Source organism: Taudactylus pleione, unplaced genomic scaffold (assembly GCF_031769625.1).
Source record: "Taudactylus pleione unplaced genomic scaffold, aTauple2 ptg000314l, whole genome shotgun sequence".
Taxonomy (NCBI): domain Eukaryota; kingdom Metazoa; phylum Chordata; class Amphibia; order Anura; family Myobatrachidae; genus Taudactylus; species Taudactylus pleione.
Window position 1 is genome coordinate 3,027,322 of NW_028284715.1, and position 27,191 is coordinate 3,054,512.

Here is a 27,191-nt window from a genome sequence, read left to right on the forward strand (position 1 = left end):
CAGTAATGACACATTACAGTCACACACAAACACCACTGTAATGACACATTACAGTCACACACACACCACAGTTATGACACAATATATTCATTTACACACAAACACCACTGTAATGACACATTAATGTCACACACACACCACAGTAATGACACATTACAGTAACACACACCACAGTAATGACACATTACAGTAACACACACACCACAGTAATGACACATTACAGTCACACACACACACCACTGTAATGACACACTTCCCATAATATTAACAACAACTTATTAATTTGGCAAAATATTATTCCTTCACTAAGGTTCAGAACCGGGATATGTATTACATTAAGTTGAATCCAGCAGGTACAGTATCAGATGTACAACTCTTTGATATGTAATGGAATATGAAAATCTTAAATAAAAGTAAAAAGTATAAAGCGGTTTCTGGGTCACGATTGCTAGTTCTCCATGACTGTAATACGTTTTATTAAGGTTCCTTTGTCGCCACAAGCCGCCTTAAGGACATGTTCACTTCCAATCAAATGGTTTCCACTAAGTATATTAGCACCAAAGATACACATTATACGGTGCAACTGGCTATCTGCGGGCTTTAGTACATAAGATAGAGCAATGGCCTTTCTTCATATCCATCGTCTGCACAATACTACTTCTCTGACGGCACTGGCCAATATCAGCTTATTATCTAGCTTGTTTTCTTTTCCTGACTGTGGAACCAGACAACTAGGCTGGGAGAGGTGTTTAGAATTTGTGTCATCTCTCCTTTTTATTTTGTACATTTTTTGACATTTGTATTTTTTTTTTGTTCATTTCTAACTAATTACTGTACTTATACCAGAGATAACAGGTAAGACCTTGACGCCAGCCCCTCATCTGCTGCAGAGCAAGGTGCCCATTTGAAAGTGTGCGCTGAATAGTTTAGGGTTACCCCGGAGACACCCGTTAAAGTCTTTCAGTTGGCAGCAGCGATGGGTAGAACAAGTGGGTGTTTTTGAGTAAGACCCCCCCCCCCTGTTCTGTAACCCTACAAAAGTGGATGGGAGATGGAGTGGAAAAATCATTAACCCCTTGCAGCTATGTCCAACCCACATGCACTGCAAGTGATTATGTCAGAAATTAATTACTAATAACTAGTGCAATACATTTCTGATGATCATTGCAAGGGGATGTGGTCAGGAAGCCGACGGTCGCAATGTCGTCCGCTGGCTTCCCGACTGTCAAATCCCAGCAAGGAACTAATGACAAGCATCGAAATCCCAATGCCTGTCATTAGAGCTACGCCGGGAGCTTGACACCCGGCATACCGATCGAAGGTAAGCCGGGCCCCGGGCGCGAACAGCCGTGGGGGGGAGGGTTAGGTTAGGGGCTTCCGGGGGGGGACTTAAGGTTAGGCTAGGGGAAGGGGGGGTTAGGGTTATGCCCCCCCCTCCCCCGGGAGACTTAGATTTAGGCTGCGGGGTAGAGGGGGTTAGGTTTAGGCACGTAGGGGGGGTTAGGGTTAGGCACTTGGGGGAGGTTAGGGTAGGCACCCCTAAAGGAGGGTTAGGGGGTAGAATAGGGTTAGTTGTACTTACCTTTTGTAGCTTCGGGATCTTCACCCCTGCCGGGCTTCCGCTGCGGCCGGCGGTATATCATATTGATTCCGGGGATGCAGTCAGGAAGCCGACGGTCACAATGCCGACCATCAGCTTCCCGACTGTCAAATCCCAGCAAGGAACTAATGACAGGTGTCGAAATCCTGATTACTCCAACTCACTTTTTTTGTTTTGTTTGTATTACATTTAGAAGGAGTCCAAACCAGTCTGTCACCAAGAGGCTTTGGTGGGGGCTTCGCTGAATACTGTATATTGAGTTTACTTACTAATTGCAAAAATGCACAGCCACCTGGAAACTACAGTAATCAACAGTTACCTGCCAATGGCTGGCAGGGGATTAAGTGATAAGCTGCATACACACGCAACGATTTTTTTAATGAACGATTTTAGTAAACGATTTTTTCCCTTGAAAAAATTAACTAAAATCGTTTACTAAAGTTGTTCATTTACTAAATGTCATGAACGATTTTTATGAACTACAAACGATTTTTGCATATTCCCTTAATGAAAATCGTTGAGTTGACAAGTCTGACTGAACTACAAACTACAAACGACAAACTACAAACGTGAACGCGCATGAACGATAATCGTTCATCGTTTGACTCAGAAAGTGAACGATTTTTGCAAACGATTATCGTTAAACGATATCGTTTAACGATAATCATTAAAAAAATTGTTGTGTGTGTATGCAGCTAAAGTGGTTAATGATTGGTTGATACAGATTACAGATATTTACACTTTGTTAGTAAATGGCCTTCCCTGCCAGTATTAACTGCTCTGCTCATTACTTGTAAGGATGCACTCCTAGAATAAAGGAAACTGCAAAGGAAGAAGGAAGTGCTAGCGGCAGTATCTTCCCATTGGGAAAATGTACATTAAATTTAGAAAATAAAGAGTTAGAACATCAAATATTGTTGCACGTGACTCGAGCATCATCATTTCTTTTCAGAGCTTAACAGGTTAAAAATAAGCTGAAGCTCAGCAGCTCCTAACGATACGCTTTACTCGGGATCTTCTGCATCCTGCGCCTTTAGGCAGGAAGAGGTTAACCCCATGAAGCCTGCTAGTGGGATCTGTGCTAGTAACTTGCCTGCAACAATGTGTGGGCAGCTGTGTTAGCACTGTCAGGGCTATTGCCAGCACACACAGATATAACTGAGCTACCCAGAGGCATCTAGAAGTGGGAGACAGAGTGGCAGGACCAGCATCTGCCTCCCCTGTGATTGGCTGCTCTGCCGAGTCCTATATACTGTGTGCACAGGAGATTCCCCCCAGCTGCCAGTCTCAGGGCTGAATCCTCCACATCTCACCATCAGCAGCTCAGACAGGGAATCTCTTCGGCTCCCACGACCACTATGATGGACAGCACTATATTTGAGATCATCATAGACGAATTTGATGCCAACTGCAGCCTTTTGGATGCTTTTCAAGATACTTTTCTCAGCAGCAACCACTCTTTCCAGCCTTTCGATGGTAGGGAGCTGGGGAGATGTCTGTAAAATGAATTTATATCTGCCTTTCTTCAGGCTCTCTGTATTTATTTTCTCCCCCTTTCTGTCGCCTTAAGGTCCTCACTGCAGTGCCACCATCGATCAGATTGGCACCTGCTGGCCTAGGAGCGTCGCTGGGGAGCTGGTGGAGAGACCCTGCCCGGATTCCTTCAATGGGATCAAGTATAACACGACCAGTAAGTACAAAAGTTGGAATGCCGTAGGGACGCAGCCCTTGGTGTTACATGTTTAGAGAATTAGTACTGTGTATGTGTGATAAAAGATCTGTACGACAGAAAGTTCAAAGAAGTAAAGAATACATTTACAGTTCTCCTGCAAATCATATTGTGCTTGTACAGTAACTACTGACTGATTATTTTTGGAGATGAGCGGTTCGGTTTTGACTCAGTTCTTTTTTGCCAAATTAGCGCAAGTTCGGATTAGTTTGGATTTATCTTATTGCCCATCCAAAACAAGTGAGAGCCGGATAGCCAATATGATGCAGTTTTTGAGATCCGAACATAACCGAATAAAACCTAACTGCATATCTCTAATTATTATTATTATTTATTATTATTATTATTATTATTATTTATTATTATTATTATTTATTATTATTATGTTGCTGTTGTTGTTTTTGTTATAAGACTTGTCAGACCTACTCTGTGGACGCTGTTAGTGCTATAGCACTCCCAATATTGCTGCTGTCACTATCCATGTCCACCTGTGGAATTCTTTTAGTCATGGGGTGAATGGTACTTGAGCACCCCCATAATGCTGTGCATTATAACAATTCAATGCAACCCAATGGTAAAGCGCTGCGGAGTATGCATAAATTGACATAAACAATGATACATATTGCATTGCAAAGCACAATGTACTAATTGCACAACACAGAGACATAAGGAACCAGAATCCTGCTCAGACAATCCTACCAGCTACTGCAACAGCCGGTGCTGCAATGTGTTATAGTCCATCCAGCCAGATCCAAGTGTGTCTATTCAACGTGCTATAATATATAATTATTGTGATGTTTGTTTGTGCATAAATGACATACAGTGCCTTCATACTGTGCAGGGTGCATCTGCTGCCCGCTGTATGTAAAGGCTGTCATCACTTTGTATAGTACAGTAGTAGCAATTTAATGTAATTAACTTCTTTATTCCACCTACTGCGTTGCATTCCTGACTCTTTGCTGTGGATCTTCCAGCAGATAGAGCTGTATGATGGGATGCAGGTGCCCATAGGACTTCTGTTAGAACGCTTCCCTGTATAATGAGCCTTTGATGATGACAATTAGTGATATTTCTTACACGAGAGCCTGCTGGGAAAACGGAGCTTGTCTGGGAAGAGAGCTGCACGGCTGAGAGGGTATAAACAGAGGCTGCGAGGAGTAATCATCCTCATTTAATAAACAATACATTGATGTGCTAATTCAGCTCCATAACACAGAGTGTGTCCTCATTGGCTGCTCGGAACATACCATAGAAGTGATGTTTATTTATTAACATTTACTTATATGTAGCGCCAGAACATTCCATTATCTTTCCTATTGAATTTTATGAACACCAGGGTCCGCCGGCAAAAGTAGCCTGATAATATATATTTTTTTTTCTTGGGAATGTCTACAGGGTAATCATCAACCATCCTGCAGCTTTTTACACAAGCCCTCCTGCGACTTTTATTATTGAATCGTCTTTGATCTCCAGTTTTTGCATCGTAGCCATATACTATAATAGCAGGCAGAGCGGTTTATTGCTGTTGCTCCAGGTTATGAAGCAGCCCTGTTCCACTCTGTGAATTGGATCAAATAAATCCGGAGAGAAGCTTTAGATATTATTGGATGCCATGACTACAATTGGAAATAAGCAATTCTGCCATGCATAGCAAATGGTGCGCGTTTAGTATAAGTTTCAAGAGGGCATGTGCAAGCCACTAAATTAATGAAATCTAAAAGTAAAAGTAATGGTGCATACACACAGGACTACCATCGGCGATAACGCTGAGCGATCTCCCGGCCGTGCTGGATGATCGATATCGATCATCCGGCACACCACTAACCCACCAACGACGGCCAACGATCCGCGATCAACGATCGCAGGTCCCTATAGTAACCTGGTCGATATTGACCAGATTGGCCTGCATGCACGGGCGATGGATGATATTGTTATCGTCCATGTGTGCCTGCGCATCGCAGGTGGTTGGTGGGTTGGAAGAGACCATAAGTATATTCAGTATTTTGCTGATGTGCTGACCACAACAGGAGAACCCAGAGAGGAGACGCAGCTGACTACGTTGGGGGCGGGGCTGGGTTCTTTACATCATGAGGTCCATGTCATGCCAAAATTCAGCGAATACCAGGTCCACGAGGAGCGGCTAAAACAACGCAATTCATCTTGATAAGCCGCATTTTAGCTCCGCCCCCTCTCAATGGAGCCATGATTTTTGGTATTACAGATGTGTCCTTACACATCTTTGCCGCAGTCGTCCAAAAATACCCTCTCAGCGTGCCAGGTCATGTGAGACTCTGCTAGCACCTGGCGTCTTTTTTGCATCTTTTTTTTTTGCAGAAAATGTATCTTAGCCTCAATACGTCATGTATCGCGACTTTCCTGGCGTGAGTGAGCCGTCAGGTCCCGCAATGTGACTAGGACACACCAGGAGACTGTTCTGATTCATTTGATGTGTGACACTTGTATATCTGTGTGCAACAGAGTCTCTGAATCTGTATAAGCAGCCGCAGCTTTTTTCATTCCAAGTTTCGATGTGCTTCATATACAGGCTCAGGTGCACACAGACATACAAGTGTCACATAGCAAATTAATCAGCACAGTCTGCTGGTCCGTCCTTAGTCACATTGCATTGCAGGACCTGGCCGGCTCACTCACGACGTATAACGTATTAAGGCTAGATGTATGAGGACACATCTGTATCTCCTCATTCTACCCACTTCACTTAGGAGTGGGTGGGATGTGGTCGATGCAATGACTCTTCAGAGGGCCTGGGGGACTACCCAAAAAATTGTGAGTCTCCCCCACCTTTCGGGTCACATTGTTTATGCTATTTACAGAAAACACTACGCAGCTGATTCTAAGGGGTAAATTTACTAACGTGAGTGTTTTTAGAAGTGAGTTTTAAAAGTGATGTCGCCAATAGCAACCAATCAGATTCTAGCTATTATCTTCTAGAAGGTGCTAGTTAAATGTTAAGTAGAATCTGATTGGTTGCTATGTGCAACATCACTTTTAAAACTCACCCTGCATGCACAAACAATAAATACATTTATTGTTTGTGCATGCAGGGTAAATACTGGCTGCTTCAGCATGTAGCCCACACATGCTGGACTGCTTTATTTTTACACTACAAATCAGCTTTGGGCTAGGACACTCCCAAATCTGAATTTCTCTGCACAAGTTACATCTACCCACCGGCAGTGCAGCAAAGTTACTCGTTCTATGCTCTGTGCTCAACTCAGAATCAACCCGTACATCAGTCTATTCATAAATACAACGCAAATAGTAGCTTTTTGCATCAGCTAAGTCAGAAGTCTGAAATATTCTGAGGAAATGAAAAATCTGAAAGTATTTCCCAGTCACCGTTTACGTCGGTCACCTTTAAATAGTCAGTAATTTAGTCACTGTACAGAGTTCAGCTGATTACTGGTAAAAGCTAGTAGCCCTTTAATTGTACATTTTGTTATTCACCTTTCTTTTCTGCAGATATTGAAAGGGACCAACCAATAAACCTCATCATTCCTGTCTTGCAATAACTGTTTTTTGTACCTGGTTGTACTTGAAATGTGCAGATTAGTACAGTATTCTACTAACCTACCTGCATGACTAACCTGTGATGTCCATCTACCAATGCACAGAGCACAAGTTCATGTATACTGTAAGAAATTGTCCATAAGACGTGTATATATTTGGATTCCTCGTGCTTGGGTGTCTGCAGGTTGTAGGAGGATTCTGTGCTTGCAACTAATTTCTTAAAGACCCTTTGTCTATCTCCTGTGTCATGTTATCATGTGTAATATACAGTACACAGCGTAGAGATTTATCTGATATGCTATGCAGACTCTACGTTAATATGTCTGCTCTCCTGCCTTATACTGTATGCAGTTGTCTTGTAGCATTCTCAAGTAAGAGGTTTCAGTTTTAATGGCCAACTTCACAATTTATGGTAAACCGAATTCATTTGCTTTGGGAAACTTTTTTAATTTTTTGCTGCAATAAATTAATGTGTTTTTTTCTCCGTCACTTTCTGTTGAATATTGGGGAACATTATTAGCTGAAATACAAGCTGCTGCTATATTAGCAAGTACAGTTTTATGGGTATTGTTCTCCACCATCAGATGCCATTTGCTATGTATGCCCTCCTGCAACTTTTGCTAAATGTATTGCTGTGTTGACCAGGGCTGATTACTAAGGAGTGTTTTGCATTAAGGGACATTTTCTGTGATGATGCATCTAACAACATTTAGATATATTCCTTAATATCAAAGTGTGTGTGTGTCAAATCAGTGTGTTCCCTAATGCCCCTTTGGGTCTTAATTCAGCTCTGCAGATATTAGAGATTTGGCTTAGAATTTACAGTTTGATAATCTTTCCTGCTGTAGTTCAGCCATAAACAACTACTGTACAGTATGTGCCTCTCTATCTGCTATAGAACTAATTCAAGCATGCATTACTAGTTAGAGGCTTGCTGATACATGTGGTTCCACACAGCAGCAGGAGAGCCACAGGTTGCCTAAGCAGCCTTTAATGTGTTCGCATATGTACTCTCCATTGTAATATTCATTCCGTAAGTAGAGTATTTCAGATTGGGTCAGCATTTCATTTCAGTAAGTGATGTTTGATCCTGATACAGATGTCCAAGGAAATTACTTACTCTTATATCTCTTAAATATTTAACTGGTATCTTCTCCGATGAAAGGGACGATTGTTATGACTGTTCAAACTGCAACAAGAACTTTCCAGTTGCCTTTTAACTTAATAACAGGAACAAATTCTTCAGTGTTCTATTCACCAAAATGACCTTTCTCCTAATAACTTACTTACTGCAATGCCTGTTGTATATTCCCTGGCATCGCTGCCATTACCTGTACAGGACATTATATAACTGCACAACTACTGTACGACTATTTGTACTTTGCTATGGTTTCAAGACCATGGGGTAAATGTACTAATCCATGGGAAAACCAACCGAATACCCAACTTTAGGACACTTTACAACATCGGACCAACGATCGATATTTTTTCATAGAGAAGAATAGGATCTGTAGATTTACTAAAGGTTGGTTTTTCCTCAGGGGGGCGGGACCCAATTTTATTTTTGGGGTCCGCACTTTCCTAGGAATTGGGGCAGGTTAATGTGGTGGCGTGTCTGTGCCTGTAGGCTATGGCATTTGCTCCCTGGCTGGCTCAGCCCAGTGCTGGTTATTTGAAAATAAGGGAGAGCCCACACAGTTTTTTCCCCCTATTTTCCACTACCAGCCCAGGCTGAAAGGTCCAGGGCTGGTTACTGATTTATGTTTGGTACCCCACACATTTTTGTTAAACCTTTCTTTTCTTTTTATCTTAATGAAGCCTGCACAAATCATACTGATCTGTGCAGTACGTCTGTTCGGGGGACTTGGCTGTTTTTTCACTTCTTTTTGCCGTTTGTTTTGAACTGAAAGATCAAAACCGATTGCATTAAGAGCTGTAATAACCGACTGACATCAATGTCAGGTTTAATTGAAACTAAAACCAGGCGGATGATAAATAGCCGGGTTTTACACTTCTAAACAGCGCCGATCTCCGTTGTTTAGAAGTCTGATGTCCGTTGTTGTCTGTCGGTTTTGGTTTAGAACTAAAACCGACCTTTAGTAAATATACATCTATGTTTTTGATATTTTACTTTGAATGACAGTGAAACCGATGAATTGTTATCTCAGCTGCTTGTTAGTACTAGTGTATGACTCAGGGTACAGTGTTGTTACCTTTTGTTGTATAACCCCCTCTTTATAATTACTGGGTTGCAGTAAGATACATGGGGCCCATTTATCATATTGCGCAATTTAAACGATAATAACAGGGGTCTGCTTGCTCGCTTACACTTTAATATCTGTGGGTATACCACCAAAATGTTTTTTTTATGTAGGTGCTATCCAGCAAATTTACTTACATAAATATACCACAATATTGAGAGAATAAACAGACTGCACTTACCTATCGGCATGTGAATCGCAGTGCTAGCAATTAATAAGTAATTCACTGTAGTTAACTGCCGCCTGTAGCAAGCTGATACATCTGCACCAATCTAACCGCAGTGTCCCCAGACACTGATAAAGTGCTGGTGAGACCAATATTACAGCATTTAAGTAAATATAGGGGAGCTGGGTAACCTCTGTAACAGTGCACTAATATTCCTGTTCAGCTGTTAGACTGTGAGGTTGTTAATATAATAACCTTATAATCGTCACTCCATAACACAATATTTAGAAAGTCATTTTGCTCAGAAGTGTAATACACAAGGGCAGTTATGTATTATATGTTTATAGCATCAGGCAGTATATGTCATATCTTATAATACTATTACATTAAATAAGCAATACATATTTATATAAATTACATTTATAATGATCACTGCGCTGAATTTTTTAAATGTGTATATATAGTTGTAAACACAATTGTTTTATAAATAGATCTGCTCTCTAATAGGAACACATGAGGCTTGTTTAATAAATCATTAATCTGGTTTATTTAAGTAAAAAATGAACACTTGTATAAGAGATAAATGTTTCAATAAACAAATAACATTTCAGGGTAGTAAAAGTGACACAATTGTTTCTGATTAAAATTATAACATAAATCCAAGCCACAAAAAAATGAGCTAGTTTGTTGCAATAGCAATTTGATTCTCAATAAGCATCTATTACAACTAGAGATGTGCGCCGACCCCAGTGTTATGGTTTTGGATCTGGATCTACCCTGGTTTTGGATCTGGATTGGTTTGTGTTTTGGATCTGGATGTCCACTGGTTTTGGATCTGGATTGGTTTTGCCAAAAGCTCACCTCCGTGCTTTGTTTTTGTGTTTTGGTTTTGGATCTGGATTCAAAAAATCATAAAACCAGCTAAAATTACATAAAATGGGCCTGTTTTTGTTCCTACAGTATGATTAACCTCAATAACATTTATTTCCAGTAATTTCCAATCAATTTTGACAACCTCACAATATTATTTGCTTCATCTAGTTAAGGCCAAAAGGTTGCATCCAGCTAGCTGGCTGACTAAGCTAAGTGACACAGTGGGTGGCACTAACATGGCAGTTCAGTTTCTAATTTACAGCACGGATACAGTGTGTTATACAGTGTGGGTTGGATACACCAATAGTGCACTTACTGTGACAGCAGTGTCGGCAGAGCGGGGTTGCTGACGGTGTCCTCAGTACAAGGAATGGCAGTGCTGCGGTGCTGGCAGTGTCCTCAGTGAAGGGTACCGGTGATGTTGGCAGTGCAGGGGTGCCAGCGGTGTCTTTAGTGCAGGTTTGCTGGCTGTGTCGGCAGTGCGGGGGTGCCAGCGGTGTCTTTAGTGCTGGTTTGCTGGCTGTGTCGGCAGTGTGGGGGTGCCAGCGGTGTCTTTAGTGCAGGTTTGCTGGCTGTGTCGGAAGGGAGGGTGCCAGCGGTGTCTTTAGTGCAGGTTTGCTGGATTTGTCGGCAGTGCGAGGGTGCCAGCGTTGTCCGCATTGCAGGTTTGCTGACTGTGTCGGCAGTGCAGGGGTGTTCTCAATGCAGGATGCCGGCGATGGTGGCAGAGCGGGGTTGCCAGGTTTGCTGCCTGTATCGGCAGTGCAGGGGTGCTGGTGGTGTCCTCAATGTGGGAGTGTTGGCAGTGTGGGGGTTGCTGACTGTGTCCTCAGTACGTTGGGCAGCAGTGCAGGAGTGTTGGCAGTGGTGGTGTCGGCAGCGGGGGATGCTGCCAGTGGGGGTGCCGGCAGTGTCGGCAGCGGGGGTGCCGGCGGCGGGGGTTGATGGGCACCATCTCTTTTCTTCTTTTGTGCTGTTTTCAATGGGCTTAACGCTGATTGGCTGAGAGCCGTGACAGACGGCTCTCGCAGCCAATCAGCGTTAAGCCTGCTGAAAACAAAACCTCACGACTCGACAGAGGGGTCGCGAGGTTTTGCCTCGGGTCAGAGATCCGGGGCAGGCAGGGAGATCCGAGCTGTGCTCGGATCGCCCCGGATCCCCAAAATTCGCTGGGTTCGGATCTCTTAGATCCAAACTCGCTCATCTCTAATTTTAACACCACTATAAATGTATAAATCTGTTGCTTAATGCAGTCTCTAATTTGAATGTATATGTATAGAAACTGCTAATATAAATGAATACACTGTTACACAATGGTACTCCGTACACACTGGCGTCCCAGTTGTGTACAAGTAAATACGGGGGTTACCTTAAAATTAAATGTCCCAACAGTCCTTCAATATATAGTGTATCTGTCGGTCCGCTCTTTGGCATGGCCACGCTCGGATAAAATTCCTCTGGGTATTCCCTCAATTTTCAGCCGACAGTACATGGAGGTGTCCAGGTAATGTGAAACAGCAGTGTATAGCAGACACTGCTTTGAGCGATAGCGCTTGGAATGAACTCTGATAAGCTGCTACCCGTGTAGCTGTTGCTGGTCCCAGCAAGACGGCTACAATGCAGGTACTCCAGAGGTTCCCCACAGCACTGATGGTCAATAGTAGCAGGGTAATCGACTGGAATGATCTCTATTCAGCTGTTGCTGTAATAGCTGCTGCTGATCCCAGCATGTAGCGGCTACACTGTAGGTGCTCCGGGTATTCCTCACAATGACAGTGATCAAAAGGTAACAGGGTGAACGGGTAGCATAAGCTGAAATAGTGGCTTGAACCTTGGGCTGGAGGCTGACGTCAACGCATTTCGCCCCTTGCATATATTGGGACTTTCTCAAGTCTTGAGAAAGTCCCAATATATGCAATGGAAGAAACGCGTAGATGTCAGCCTCCAGCCCAAGGTTCCAGACACTATTCCAGAGGAATTTATCCGAGCATGGCCACACCAAACAGCGGACCGACAGATACACTATATATTGAAGGACTGTCGGGACATTTAATATTAAGGTTACCCCGTATTTACTTGTTCACAACTGGGACACCAGTGTGTATGGAGCACCATTGTGTGACAGTGTATTCATTTATATTAGCAGTTTCTGTACAGTATATATACATTCAAATTAGAGACTGCATTAAGCAAAAGATTTATGAATTTATTGCGGAGTTGAAATAGATGCTTATTGAGAATCAAATTGCTATTGCAACAAACTAGCTAATTTTTTTGTGGCTTGGATTTATGTTATAATTTTAATCAGAAACAATTGTTTCAATTTTACTACCCTGAAATGTTATTTGTTTATTGAAACATTTATCTCTTATACAAGTGTTCATTTTTACTTAAATAAACCAGATTAATGATTTATTAAACAAGCCTCATGTGTTCCTATTAGAGAGCAGATCTATTTATAAAACAATTGTGTTTACAACTATATATACACATTTCAAAAATTCAGCGCAGTGATCATTATATATGTAATTTGTGTTTTATCAGAGATTTTTTCTCTATGTGGTCCTAACCCAACCATTATTATATGCAGGTGATTTTTGATTATTAACAAATCTATTAACAGCGCCAGGAATTGCAGCAGTTCTTTCTGTTCAAAATATTTAAATTTGCAATACATATTTATATATAAACTCCTGTAAGTAATAACTGTATAAACAGTAAGTTGTGATGCATGCAGTAATAAAACTGTATAATAAAGAATGACGTACCATTGCTATTATCATTACGGATGTTAGGATTTGGGCTTTCACTCTGTGGTTTTGTGCTTTTATATTGTCACAGAACTTCTCTATGACTTCATTTAGTTTACAGAAGGCAGTGCATTAACCCATATATAATCAATGCCAGGGCCGGATTAAGGGGGACAATAGGACTGGAAGCCCCGAAGCCCCCACACACAGAGGGGCCCCCACACAGGGGGCCAAGTGACACCTGTTCCCGGATGGGGGCTCAGCTGCTGCAGCTGTGTTCTACAGTCAGTGCTGCATACAGCACATTGATGTCATGTGACATGTCAGTGATGCTGATGAGGGGACTACAGAGCAGCTCTGCCGAAATCGGGAGGTGACCGGGGAGTAATCACGGGCAGTAGGGCCTGTGTGGCTTGGGGAGGGGAAGAATTGGTAGGCTCCGTGTAGGCCGGGGGGGCGCTACGTGTAGCTTGAAGGGGGCCCCCATGACTTAGTTGCCCTGGGGCCCCCACAAGATTTAATCCGGCCCTGATCAATGCTTTTTATTTTAAAGGCAGCAAATACAATCAGCAGATCATCACAACATACAGTACACAAATAACAATGTACATATACAGACTAATAATGAGCCGTGAAATTTATCCTGATTGTTTTGAAATATATATATATATATATATATATATATATATTAGGGATGTGCAGGCTCGGATAGGTTCGAGTTTGCACGTGGAGTTCGGATTTTTCCCTCCAAAAAAACGGAACTCAGAACGAGGCAAAACGTCATCTTACATGGACGAACATCATCATTCCTGGACAAAAGACCAGGAATGATGATGTTCGTCCATGTAAGATGACGTTTTGCCTCGTTCTGAGTTCCGTTTTTTTGGAGGGAAAAATCCGAACTCCACGTGCAAACTCGAACCTATCCGAGCCTGCACATCCCTAATATATATATATACTAGGGGTGAGCGGGTTCGGATTTCTGAAATCCGAACCCCCCCGAGCCCCCCCGATCCGAGTCCGATCCGAGTCAGGCTCGACTTTTCCCGCCTGACTCGGATCTGACATCGAGGCAAAACGTCATCATCCCGCCTTCCGAGTCTCGCGGGTTTTGGATCCTATATAAGGTACCCGCGTCGGCGCCATTTTCTCACTCGGCTGTGGACAGTGAAGAGGGAGGGTGGGAGTTAGTGCTGTGTAGTGTAGTGTAGTGTAGTGCTGCTGTTGTCCACTACTTCAAAGTCCATAGGGGCTGGCTGTGTTGTGCTGTGCTGCTGTTGTTAATAGGGGCTGTGTCCACTACTTCAAAGTCCATAGGGGCTGGCTGGACTGTGTTGTGCAGTCAGTTCCAAAGTCCTGTGCAGTGTCCCAGTCCTAAAGGGGTGCTGTAGTGTTGTCCAGGGGGTGCTCTGTCCATCAGGGGTGCTCCCCCCAAGTGCTAAAAAAATAATATATTTTCTGTGTTTGTGAATTGTGTGCGCAGTAGCCGCACGTGCATCAACAAAGTAGTGCCAAGCGTGCGCCTGTGTCATAAGTAAAGGGCCGGCTGGCTTGACCGTTAAGGGTGCTGTAACCCCCGAAAGTACACTCCAGTCCAAACCTAAAAAAAAATTATTTTCTGTGTTTGTGAATTGTGTGCGCAGTAGCCGCACGTGCATCAACAAAGTAGTGCCAAGCGTGCGCCTGTGTCATAAGTAAAGGGCCGGCTGGCTTGACCGTTAAAGGGTGCTGTAACCCCCGAAAGTACACTCCAGTCCAAACCAAAAAAAAATTATTTTCTGTGTTTGTTAATTGTGTGCGCAGTAGCCGCACGTGCATCAACAAAGTAGTGCCAAGCGTGCGCCTGTGTCATAAGTAAAGGGCCGGCTGGCTTGACCGTTAAGGGTGCTGTAACCCCCGAAAGTACACTCCAGTCCAAACCTAAAAAAAAATTATTTTCTGTGTTTGTGAATTGTGTGCGCAGTAGCCGCACGTGCATCAACAAAGTAGTGCCAAGAGTGCGCCTGTGTCATAAGTAAAGGGCCGGCTGGCTTGACCGTTAAAGGGTGCTGTAACCCCCGAAAGTACACTCCAGTCCAAACCAAAAAAAAATTATTTTCTGTGTTTGTGAATTGTGTGCGCAGTAGCCGCACGTGCATCAACAAAGTAGTGCCAAGCGTGCGCCTGTGTCATAAGTAAAGGGCCGGCTGGCTTGACCGTTAAAGGGTGCTGTAACCCCTGAAAGTACATTCCAGTCCAAACCAAAAAAAAATTATTTTCTGTGTTTGTGAATTGTGTGCGCAGTAGCCGCACGTGCATCAACAAAGTAGTGTCAAGCGTTCGCCTGTGTCATAAGTAAAGGGCCGGCTGGCTTGACCGTTAAGGGTGCTGTAACCCCCGAAAGTACACTCCAGTCCAAACCAAAAAAAAAATTATTTTCTGTGTTTGTGAATTGTGTGCGCAGTAGCCGCACGTGCATCAACAAAGTAGTGCCAAGCGTGCGCCTGTGTCATAAGTAAAGGGCCGGCTGGCTTGACCGTTAAGGGTGCTGTAACCCCCGAAAGTACACTCCAGTCCAAACCAAAAAAAAAATTATTTTCTGTGTTTGTGAATTGTGTGCGCAGTAGCCGCACGTGCATCAACAAAGTAGTGCCAAGCGTGCGCCTGTGTCATAAGTAAAGGGCCGGCTGGCTTGACCGTTAAGGGTGCTGTAACCCCCGAAAGTACACTCCAGTCCAAACCTAAAAAAAAATTATTTTCTGTGTTTGTGAATTGTGTGCGCAGTAGCCGCACGTGCATCAACAAAGTAGTGCCAAGCGTGCGCCTGTGTCATAAGTAAAGGGCCGGCTGGCTTGACCGTTAAAGGGTGCTGTAACCCCCGAAAGTACACTCCAGTCCAAACCAAAAAAAAATTATTTTCTGTGGTTGTGAATTGTGTGCGCAGTAGCCGCACGTGCATCAACAAAGTAGTGCCAAGCGTGCGCCTGTGTCATAAGTAAAGGGCCGGCTGGCTTGACCGTTAAGGGTGCTGTAACCCCCGAAAGTACACTCCAGTCCAAACCTAAAAAAAAATTATTTTCTGTGTTTGTGAATTGTGTGCGCAGTAGCCGCACGTGCATCAACAAAGTAGTGCCAAGAGTGCGCCTGTGTCATAAGTAAAGGGCCGGCTGGCTTGACCGTTAAAGGGTGCTGTAACCCCCGAAAGTACACTCCAGTCCAAACCAAAAAAAAATTATTTTCTGTGTTTGTGAATTGTGTGCGCAGTAGCCGCACGTGCATCAACAAAGTAGTGCCAAGCGTGCGCCTGTGTCATAAGTAAAGGGCCGGCTGGCTTGACCGTTAAAGGGTGCTGTAACCCCTGAAAGTACACTCCAGTCCAAACCAAAAAAAAATTATTTTCTGTGTTTGTGAATTGTGTGCGCAGTAGCCGCACGTGCATCAACAAAGTAGTGCCAAGCGTGCGCCTGTGTCATAAGTAAAGGGCCGGCTGGCTTGACCGTTAAGGGTGCTGTAACTCCCGAAAGTACACTCCAGTCCAAACCCAAAAAAAAATTATTTTCTGTGTTTGTGAATTGTGTGCGCAGTAGCCGCACGTGCATCAACAAAGTAGTGCCAAGCGTGCGCCTGTGTCATAAGTAAAGGGCCGGCTGGCTTGACCGTTAAGGGTGCTGTAACCCCCGAAAGTACACTCCAGTCCAAATCAAAAAAAAAATTATTTTCTGTGTTTGTGAATTGTGTGCGCAGTAGCCGCACGTGCATCAACAAAGTAGTGCCAAGCGTGCGCCTGTGTCATAAGTAAAGGGCCGGCTGGCTTGACCGTTAAGGGTGCTGTAACCCCCGAAAGTACACTCCAGTCCAAACCTAAAAAAAAAATATTTTCTGTGTTTGTGAATTGTGTGCGCAGTAGCCGCACGTGCATCAACAAAGTAGTGCCAAGCGTGCGCCTGTGTCATAAGTAAAGGGCCGGCTGGCTTGACCGTTAAAGGGTGCTGTAACCCCCGAAAGTACACTCCAGTCCAAACCAAAAAAAAATTATTTTCTGTGTTTGTGAATTGTGTGCGCAGTAGCCGCACGTGCATCAACAAAGTAGTGCCAAGCGTGCGCCTGTGTCATAAGTAAAGGGCCGGCTGGCTTGACCGTTAAAGGGTGCTGTAACCCCCAAAGTACACTCCAGTCCAAACCAAAAAAAAATTATTTTCTGTGTTTGTGAATTGTGTGCGCAGTAGCCGCACGTGCATCAACAAAGTAGTGCCAAGAGTGCGCCTGTGTCATAAGTAAAGGGCCGGCTGGCTTGACCGTTAAAGGGTGCTGTAACCCACAAAGTACACTCCAGTCCGAACCAAAAAAAAATTTATTTTCTGTGTTTAGCCGCACGTATATATCAAATCGATATAACATAAATGGAGGACCAAACTTTCTCCGATAAAAATAAAATAGAGAAAGATCAAGAACCACTTCCTCCTAGTGCTGAAGCTGCTGCCACTAGTCATGACATAGACGATAACATGCCATCAACGTCGTCTGCCAAGGCCGATGCCCAATGTCATAGTAGAGGGCACATACAATCCCAAATGGCAAAGTTCAGGAAAATGACCTTGAAAAAGACATTTAAATCAGCTGAAGAGAAACGTAAACTTGCCAATATGCCATTTACGACACGGAGTGGCAAGGAACGGCTAAGGTCGATCCCTAGTATGTTCATGACTAGTGGTTCAGCTTCACATGACGATGGAAGCACTCCTCCCACTAAAAAAATCAAAAGAGTTAAGCTGGCAAAAGCACAGCGAAGAACTGTGCTTTCTAAGAAGATATCACAAATCCCCAAAGAGAGTCCAAGTGTGGTGGTGGTTGCGATGCCTGACCTTCCCAGCACTGGACGGGAAGAGGTGGCTCTTTCCACCATTTGCACGCCCCCTGCAAGTGCTGAAAGGAGCACCCACAGTCCACTTGCTGATATGCAAATTGAAGATGTCACTGTTGAAGTACAACAGGATGAGGATACTGGTGTAGCTGGCGCTGAGGAGGAAGTTGGCGAGGAGGATTCTGATGGTGATGTGGTTTGTTTAAATCAGGCTCCGGGGGAGACAGTTGTTGTCCGTGGGATGAAAAAGCCCATCACGGTCATGCCTGGGCAGAAGACCAAACATTCCACCTCTTTGGTCTGGCAATATTTCTATCCAAATCCGGACAACAACTGTCTTGCCATATGTACCATATGTAAAGGTGAAATAAGTAGGGGTAGGGACGTCAACCACCTAGGAACATCCTCCCTTATACGGCACCTGCAGCGCGTTCATAAAAAGTTACTGTCAAGTTCAGAAACTTTGGCTCAGACCGTAAGCAGTCCAGGGACACCTAAATCCCGTTGTCCTGTTGTATCCAAGCGCCTGCAAACCACACCGTCAACTCCCTCCTCGTCAATTTCCTCCTTAGTCAGGATCGGAAGTAGTCCTGCAGGCCATATCACTGGCATGACTGACTCTCCTATCCGGGATTCCTCCGGAGGATCCTGCATTGCTACGCCTACTGCTGCCGCTGCTGCTGTTGCTGCTGCTGCTGGGAGTCGTTCATCATCCCAGAGAGGAAGTAGGAACACCACTACTTTTACTAAACAATTGACCCTCCAACAGTCCTTAGCGAGGAGGATGAAGTACGACAGCAGTCATCCTGAAGCAAAACGTATAACTGAGGCCTTGACTGCTATGTTGGTGTTAGACGTGCGTCCGGTATCCGCCATTAGTGCAGTGGGATTTAGACAATTGATGGAGGTAGTGTGTCCCCGGTTCCAAATCCCGTCTAGATTCCACTTCACTAGGCAGGCGATACCGAGACTGTACAGAAACGTCAGAAAAAGTGTCCTCAGTGTCCTGAAAAATGCCGTTGTACACAATGTCCACTTAACCACGGACATGTGGACAAGTGGAACAGGGCAGACTAAGGACTATATGACTGTGACAGCCCACTGGGTAGATGTATCACCTTACGCAGCAACAGCAGCAGCGTCACCAGTAGCAGCATCTCAGAAACGCCAGCTCGTTACAAGGCAGGCTACGCTGTGTATCACCGGTTTCAGTAAGAGGCACACCGCCGACAACCTCTTAGAGAAACTGAGGGAAATCATCGCCCAGTGGCTTACCCCACTTAGACTCTCCTGGGGATTTGTGATATCTGACAACGCCACCAATATTGTGCGGGCATTACATCTGGGCAAATTCCAGCACGTCCCATGTTTTGCTCACACAATAAACTTGGTGGTGCAGAATTTTCTGAAAAGCGACAGGGGCGTGCAGGAGACGCTTTGGGTGGCCCGAAAAATTTCTGGCCACTTTCGCCATTCAGCGACTGCGTGCCGAAGACTGGAGCGCCAGCAAACACTCTTGAACCTGCCCCGCCATCACCTGAAGCAAGAGGTTGTGACGCGGTGGAACTCAACCCTCTATATGCTTCAGAGGATGGAGGAGCAGCAAAAGGCCATACAAGCCTATACATCCACCTATGACATAGGCAAAGGAGGGGGTATGCACCTGACTCAAGCGCAGTGGAGAATGATTTCCGTGTTGTGCAAGGTTCTTCAGCCCTTCGAACTTGCCACACGTGAAGTCAGTTCAGACACTGCCAGCTTGAGTCAGGTCATTCCCCTCATCAGGCTTTTGCAGAAGCAGCTGGAGAAAGTGAAGGAGGAGCTAAGACGGAGCGATTCCGCTCGGCATGTGGGACTTGTGGATGAAGCCCTTCATTCGCTTTGCCAGGATTCCAGGGTGGTCAATCTGTTGAAATCAGACCACTACATTTTGGCCACCGTGCTCGATCCTAGGTTTAAAGCCTATGTGGTGTCTCTCTTTCCGGCCGACACAAGCCTGCAGAGGTGCAAAGACCTGCTGGTGAACACACTGTCAGCTGAAGCGGAACGTGACACGTCAACGGCTCCTTCTTCATTTTCTCCCGCAACTGGGGCTGCCAGGAAAAAACTTAGGTATCCTAAGCAACCCGCTGGCGGTGATGCAGGGCAGGCAGGACCAAGTTTGGACATCTGGTCCGGACTGAAGGACCTGGCAACAATTTCTGACATGTCTACTGTCACTGCATATGATACTGTCACCATTGACAGAATGGTGGAGGATTACATCGGTGACAGCATCCAAGTAGGCATGTCAGACAGTCCATACCTGTACTGGCAGGAAAAAGAGGCAATTTGGAGGCCCCTGTACAAACTGGCTCTATTTTACCTGAGTTGCCCCCCTCCAGTGTGTACTCCGAAAGAGTGTTTAGTGCAGCCGGGAACCTTGTCAGCGAAAGGCGTAGGAGGTTGCTTCCACAGAATGTGGAGAAGATGATGTTCATCAAAATGAATTATCAGCTCTTCCAGGGAGACCAGCCTCCAGAAGGTACAGAGGGACCTGTGGTGGTGGATTCAAGTGGGGACGAGTTAATACTTTGTGAGGATGAGGATGTACACACTGAAGAGGGTGAGGAATCGGTGGATGAGGAGGATGAGGATGACATCTTGCCTCCGTAGAGCCAGTTTGTGCAGGGACACATTAATTGCCAGCTTGTTTTGTGGGGGCCCAAACGAACCAATCATTTCAGCCACAGTTGTGTGGCAGACCCTGGCGCTGAAATGATTGATTTGTTAAAGTGTGCATGTCCTGTTTATACAACATAAGGGTGGGTGGGAGGGCCCAAGGACAATTCCATCTTGCACCTCTTTTTTTCTTTGCATTATGTACAGTTTGGGGCCTAGTTTTTCTAACTGCCATCCTGCCTGCCACTGCAGTGTCACTCCTAGATGGGTCACGTGTTTGTGCCGCCCACTCGTGTCGCTTAGCATAGTCATCCAGCTACCTCGGTGCAACCTTTTGGACATAAAAACACTATTGTGAGGTGTGAGGTGTTCAGAATAGACTGGAAATGAGTGGAAATTAAGGTTATTGAGGTTAATAATAGCATAGGAGCAGAAAAACCTACAAATTCTGTGATTTTAGCTGTTTTTATGCTTTTTTTCAAAAAAATACAGATCCAAAACACAAAACCCAGAACCCAAAACACGGAAGGGTGGTTTTGGCAAAACCAATCCAGATCCAAAACACGAAGAAAGATCCAGATCCAAAACCAAAACACAAAACACGAAAAGTGGCCGGTGCACACCCCTAATATATACACAGTCAGGTCCATAAATATTGGGACATTGACAGAATTTTCAGATTTTGGCATGTATTCACCACCACAATGATTTTGAAATGAAACAAACAAGATGTGCTTTAACTGCAGACTTTCAGATTTAATTTGAGGGTAATTACATCCAAATCGGGTGAACGGTGTAGGAATTACAGCAGTTTCAATATGTGCCTCCCACTTTTTAAGGGGCCAAAAGTAATGGGACTATCAACTCAAAAGCTATTTCATGGACAGGTGTGGGCTATTCCCTCGTTATTTCATTATCAATTAAGCAGGTAAAAGGTCTGGAGTTGATTCTAGGTGTGACATTTGCATTTGGAATCAGTTGCTGTCAACTCTCAATATGAGATCCAAAGAGCTGTCACTATCAGTGAAGCAAGATATCATTAGGCTGAAAAATCAAAACAAACCCATCAGAGAGATAGCAAAAACATTAGGTGTGGCCAAATCAACTGTTTGGAACATTCTTAAAAAGAAAGAACACACCGGAGAGCTCGGCAACACCAAAAGACCCGGAAGAACACGGAAAACAACTGTGGTGGATGACAAAAGAATTATTTCCCTGGTGAAGAAAAACCCTTCACAACAGTTGGCCAAATCAAGAACACTCTCCAGGAGGTAGATGTATATGTGTCAAAGTCAACAATCAAGAGAAGACTTCACAAGAGTGAATATAGAAGGTTCACCACAAGATGTAAACAATTGGTGAGCCACAAAAACAAGAAGACCAGATTAGAGTTTGCCAAACAACATCTAAAAAAGCCATTACAGTTCTGGAACAACATCCTATGGACAGATGAGACAGAGATCAACTTGTACCAGAGTGATGGGAAGAGAAGAGAAGGAAAGGAACTGCTCATGATCCAAAACATACCACCTCATCAGTGAAGCATGGTGGTGGTAGTGTCATGGCGTGGGCATGTATGGCTGCCAATGGAACTGGTTCCCTTGTATTTATTGATGATGTGACCGCTGACAAAAGCGGCAGAATGAATTCTGAAGTGTTTCGGGCAATATTATATGTTCATATTCAGTCAAATGCTTCAGAACTCATTAGACGGCGCTTCACAGTGCAGATGGACAATGACCCGAAGCATACTGCAAAAGCAACCAAAGAGTTTTTTAAGGCTAGAAAGTGGAATGTTATGCAATGGCCAAGTCAATCCCCTGACCTGAATCCGATTGAGCATGCATTTCACTTGATGAAGACAAAACTGAAGGGAAAATGCCCCAAGAACAAGCAGGAACTGAAGACATTTGCAGTAGAGGCCTGGCAGAGCATCACCAGGAATGAAACCCAGCGTCTGGTGATGTCTATGCGTTCCAGACTTCAGGCTGTAATTGCCTGCAAAGGATTTGCAACAAAGTATTAAAAAGTGAAAGTTAGATTTAGGATTGTTTAGTTTGTCCCATTACTTTTGGCCCCATAAAAAATGGGAGGCACATATAGAAACCGTTGTAATTCCTACACCGTTCACCTGATTTGGATGTAATTACCCTCAAATTAAATCTGAAAGTCTGCAGTTAAAGCACATCTTGTTTGTTTCATTTCAAAATCATTGTGGTGGTGAATAGAGGCCAAAATATGAAAATTCTGTCAATGTCCCAATATTTATGGACCTGACTGTATATATATATATATATATATATATATATATATAAATGCTGAGGTGGGGATTAGACCTGTGTAAACTGGACAAACATGTTTTGCTTATCGGAATTCCCAGGACACTCACATTGAGTCACAGGGCCTGACTCAGCAAGGATTGCAAGTGCCAAAATGCACTCCCCCCCAGTCGATTGTTGCCTTCTGTGCATGCGCTTGCATGGCAGTGACTATGGAGACCCATCGCAGAATGATAGACAGGAAGTACTGTTTGTGGGAGGTGACGGGGCGTGGTCGGAGAAACACAGGTGTGCCAGTGCGTTTGAACGCTGTTACAGGGGCGTGCATAAATTAGACACAGCGTCAGCATATGCAGCATGAGCTCTAGCTGCATACAGGAAGTTTAGCAATTTCTAGGTAAGGTCTGACCTGCCTTAATTGTGCGTGAGGCTCCGATGGTACTCGATGGTACCGATGTTTTCGCAGGCTTGCAAGGTATTACGGATGTGAGTAAAGGGAAGTGGGTATCTTTATGTTATGCTGCGGCGGCATTGCGATCGCAGTTATTTGCTGCCGTGAACGCATTAGCGATCCTTGCTGAATCAGGCCCACAGAGCGTGTGTGTGAATTTCACGCTGCTGCTTTTTGCACAGGTCACAATAAGATATTGCAGTCAGACTCAACAGGGACACAAATGAGAAATACTGGACTGTTATGGGATAGAATAAAACAGGGAGGCAAGCAGGGACTTGGATATCCATAGCCCTGGGCTAGCTGCAGATTACCAAAGGCTGGAATATGTGATCCATTGGCATATCTGTAAGGGGTGCAGAATGCACTGGACAGAAGGGCCCCTTCCAGGGGGGCCCATCCCGCACACCCTGACCCTGCATCCATATAAATATACTTACCTATCCGGAGTCTCGCATCGATACTGCAGAACAGCAGAAGTCACAGGGAAAATGTTGTGGCGGCCATTTTACCAGAAATTTGCTCATGTGCAGTACACTCACAATGCCAGAGTCTTCTGCGCTGCCAGAGAGGAGGGGGCCAGCTCTTAGTCTGCATACGGCCCTGACCTTTCTTAATTTGCTCCTGATGATTCAAATATGCAGCAAAAATTCCTTAACCCCTTAACCAATGGTGCCGCCACGGAGGGTGCAAGCACAAGAGGGCAGCGCCTTCATTTCCCTGAACTGTATTTGGCATATGCGGGGTGCAGAGGGATCTGCCTCTGGGGCGTTAGTACCCTGTTGCTGCACTGCCTTTAATGGCTATTTTACATTTGCATTTGACATTGCGTAATATGACAACACATGTGAAGAGCTAAACCTCTCCCTGGGGGCGATTCAGAGGTAGACGCAGTTGCAGTATCAGCTGTGACTTTTGTTGCAGCCGCTCTTGCATTTTTGCACTACCGCCATTTCCAATGGACATCCTAATGAGACGCCCATCGGCTTTGGTGCGACTCCGGCACTGTATGTACAGAGACGCACTATCTGTGCACCATGGAACATTGCACCTGCCTACGGCAGGCACAGAATGTCCGAGTGACCATGTCCACTGGTGCCAGTACAAATGCGCCTTTAGACGCAGTCACTGACACCCACACGCCCAAGAAATGCCCATGACTGTTAGCCACCCAACCCCAGTTACCACCCAGAAATGGCCATTAAATTGCATGGATGAGTAGAAAGTTATTCTTTGCTTGTTGAATCCTATCCAATAAATAAATCTCTCTTCTAGTTCTAGATCTTTTTTTAAGGGTACAACTTCACTATCATTCAAATATTTACAAGTGGAAGGAAAACAATGTTTTACGATTAAAATATATACAGTCTATTTTTAGCTTAGTGCATATATTTTATATACACATCCTACAGTAGCAGAGGCTTGACTAATAGAAAGTCTTTCTTTGGTGTTTCTACATTTTTTACGATCATTTATTTTTCATTGATGTAAAAAATATATAATACAGAAGATATTTAAAACATTTTGATTTACCATGGAAGTCCAGGACCAGAGCATTGTGTCCCTCCTGGAGAGGGTCATGTTGGGAGGTATGGACTCTAGCACAGAGTGAGAGGAAGGGGGCCACATGGAGACTGCATATGGGCCCCCTCCTCTCTTAACCCTAGAAACAGGGGCGTAACTACGGTGGGTGCAGGGGGTGCGGTTGCTATGGGCCCGCAGCACTCCGAGGCCCATCTCCCTCTGCACTCAGCTCATCTCAGTGTGTGTTTAACACAGCTAAAAACATTATATTCAATGGCCGCATGTTTGGATGATTCAATGGCCGCATCATATTTTCAATGGCCGCATGATTGGATGCGGCCCGGAGGCTTAGTGGGGTTGGCGCAAGAAGAGGAGCATGAGTGGGTTAGAGAAGGAGCGGGGCGGGCAAGAGGAGTAGTGGAGCAGAATGGAGGATTAGTAGGGCGGGCCAGAGATAGTGTGGGACCTGGGTGGACCGAAGGAGTGGGGCGGGCCGGAGAAAGAGGTGAGGGTGGACAGGAGGAGGAGTAGGGTGGGCCAGAGAAATAGTGTGGGTGGACCGGAGGTGTAGTGGGGCGGGTGGGCAGCTGCAGGACAGACAGCTGGGAGTCTGGGACTCCTCATCTGTGCCACACACAGCAGCTGAAGCATCATACAGGGGCTGCACTCAAAGTAACTGACAGCGGCGGCAGTTACTCTGTCATGGACATACTGTAGGACCAATCATTAGAAGCTAGCAGACTAGCAGTGTCCAATGAGATCGAGTCTGCATTTTGACCTTCATCTTATTTGCCGGGGCTTATCTGCTGGATCTAATGATTGGCTGCTGTCCTTGAGCTGCTGTGATTGGCCTAAGCAGCTTTGCTGCTTTATTTAGAAGTACAGGAAAGGAGAATTTAGAAATCAGTTTGAGGGTAGAGAGGGAAAGTGGGGGGGGGGGCACTGCCAGCATCGCTGCGGCAGTGCTGTCTGTAGTGTCCATTGGTCTTGAAGATGCTCCGAGGCACTACTGCAGCTTCAGGAGCCAGCAGCGCCACCCCCTTTATGCGCGACATCATCATGTCACGCGCGGGGCAAAGCTGTCCTATGGGGACCCCTGGAAAATTTTGCTATGGGGTCCCACTACCTCTAGTTACACCCGTGCCTAGAAAGCTAACCATTGGTCTGCCGCACCCGCCGATTTCTAACTTTCCAAAAGAGAACATTCAAGTGGCAACTTTACCTGATATAGTTACAGGACATTCCGCAAATAATTGCACCAGCAGTTGGCACCAATACAGGTCTACCAACACCCAAGAGATGTGGAATTTGTCAATCGAAAAAAGACCAAAAAACATCATACCAATGTAATAAGTGTCACAAGCCCATGTGCATGGAACATCGGGCAATGATTTGTTCTGATTGTAATTTCTTGCTTAGTACATGTAGTAGCCATGTTCTGTATTGCATCATTGTTCAATAAATGTTATTTTTCTGGATACTATGGATGTTACTGGTATCACAGGTCCAGGTTAGCTAATGTCGTATAAAACTGTTTTTATAAGGTTAGCTTTCTAGGGTTAAAACGCCCTTGTTCATTCATACCATTATCTAAATAACACAATAACAGAGTGGACAAGTGGAGAAATTGCCCATAGCAACCTATCAACTTCTGCCTATCACTTTATAGAATATACTTGATATATGCTAGCTATAAACTTATTGGTTGCTATGGGCAATTTCTACACTTGTCCATTCCTTAGTGGGCTTGATACATCTCCCCAGGGGCGTTTCTAGAGAGGAGGGGGCCTGTGTGCAGTCTCCGACACGGGCCCCCTCTTCTCCGCCCCGGCTGCCGGCAGCGCACTGAGCTGTGGGCCTGATTCAGAGCTGAACGCTCTGACCAGAGCGCTCGCTCTGAATCAGGGCCCTCCTACCTTTTTTTGGAGCGTCCTCATGTACGCTCGCATTGCTGTGGGTGATGGTGGTCGCGATGGTCTTGACCATCGCGACCATCGGGCTTGCGACGGAGACCCTGCGGTAGGGTCTCGCTGCCGCAAGCCCTGGAGTGATTTTGGCTCTATCAGAGCCAAAATCACTCCCACTGACATCACTAGTGATGTCAGTGGGGCCGGCTTGAGACGGTAGGCATTCCCATGGGAACGCCTCCATCTGGCAGGCACGCCCCTGGCACGCTAACCAAAGGGGGCATGCTGTCAATAAACATCGACAGCACGCCCCCTTTGGTGCGAGACCCGGAGCGATGGAGAGCCCGTCGCTCGCCGGGTCTCGCGCATGCGCACGACGGAGCTCCCTCCGTCGTGCACATGCGCAGTGGGGGAACATCGACCCGCTTGCGAGCGTACTGCCGCTCACGAGCGGGTCTGAATGACCCCCTGTGCGCGGCCAGCGCGGGAGTTAATAGACTCTGGGCACTAGAATGTGCCCAGAGTCTATAGTGTATGCACAGGGCACCGGGAATATGGCCGCGGTGGCCATTTTCCCTCTACCGCGCATGCGCAAATGACGGTAAAATGGCCGCCGTGA

At 45.1% G+C, this 27,191-nt stretch overlaps 1 protein-coding gene across 2 annotated transcripts in view; it reads left to right on the forward strand.

Moving 5' to 3' along the window:
- The window catches only part of CRHR2 (corticotropin releasing hormone receptor 2), a 435,919-nt gene that overhangs the window by 230,122 nt on the left and 178,606 nt on the right, over positions 1–27,191 (forward strand). Inside the window, exons 1-2 of one of the 2 annotated variants that reach the window (XM_088442585.1) lie at positions 2,854–3,076; positions 3,171–3,290. In XM_088442585.1, coding sequence (XP_088298711.1) covers positions 2,959–3,076; positions 3,171–3,290 — 238 coding nt within the window. In that variant the 5' untranslated portion in view covers positions 2,854–2,958. Of the gene's footprint in view, positions 1–2,853; positions 3,077–3,170; positions 3,291–27,191 lie in introns of those variants that run through there. The other variant, XM_088442584.1, reaches the window with a different exon arrangement.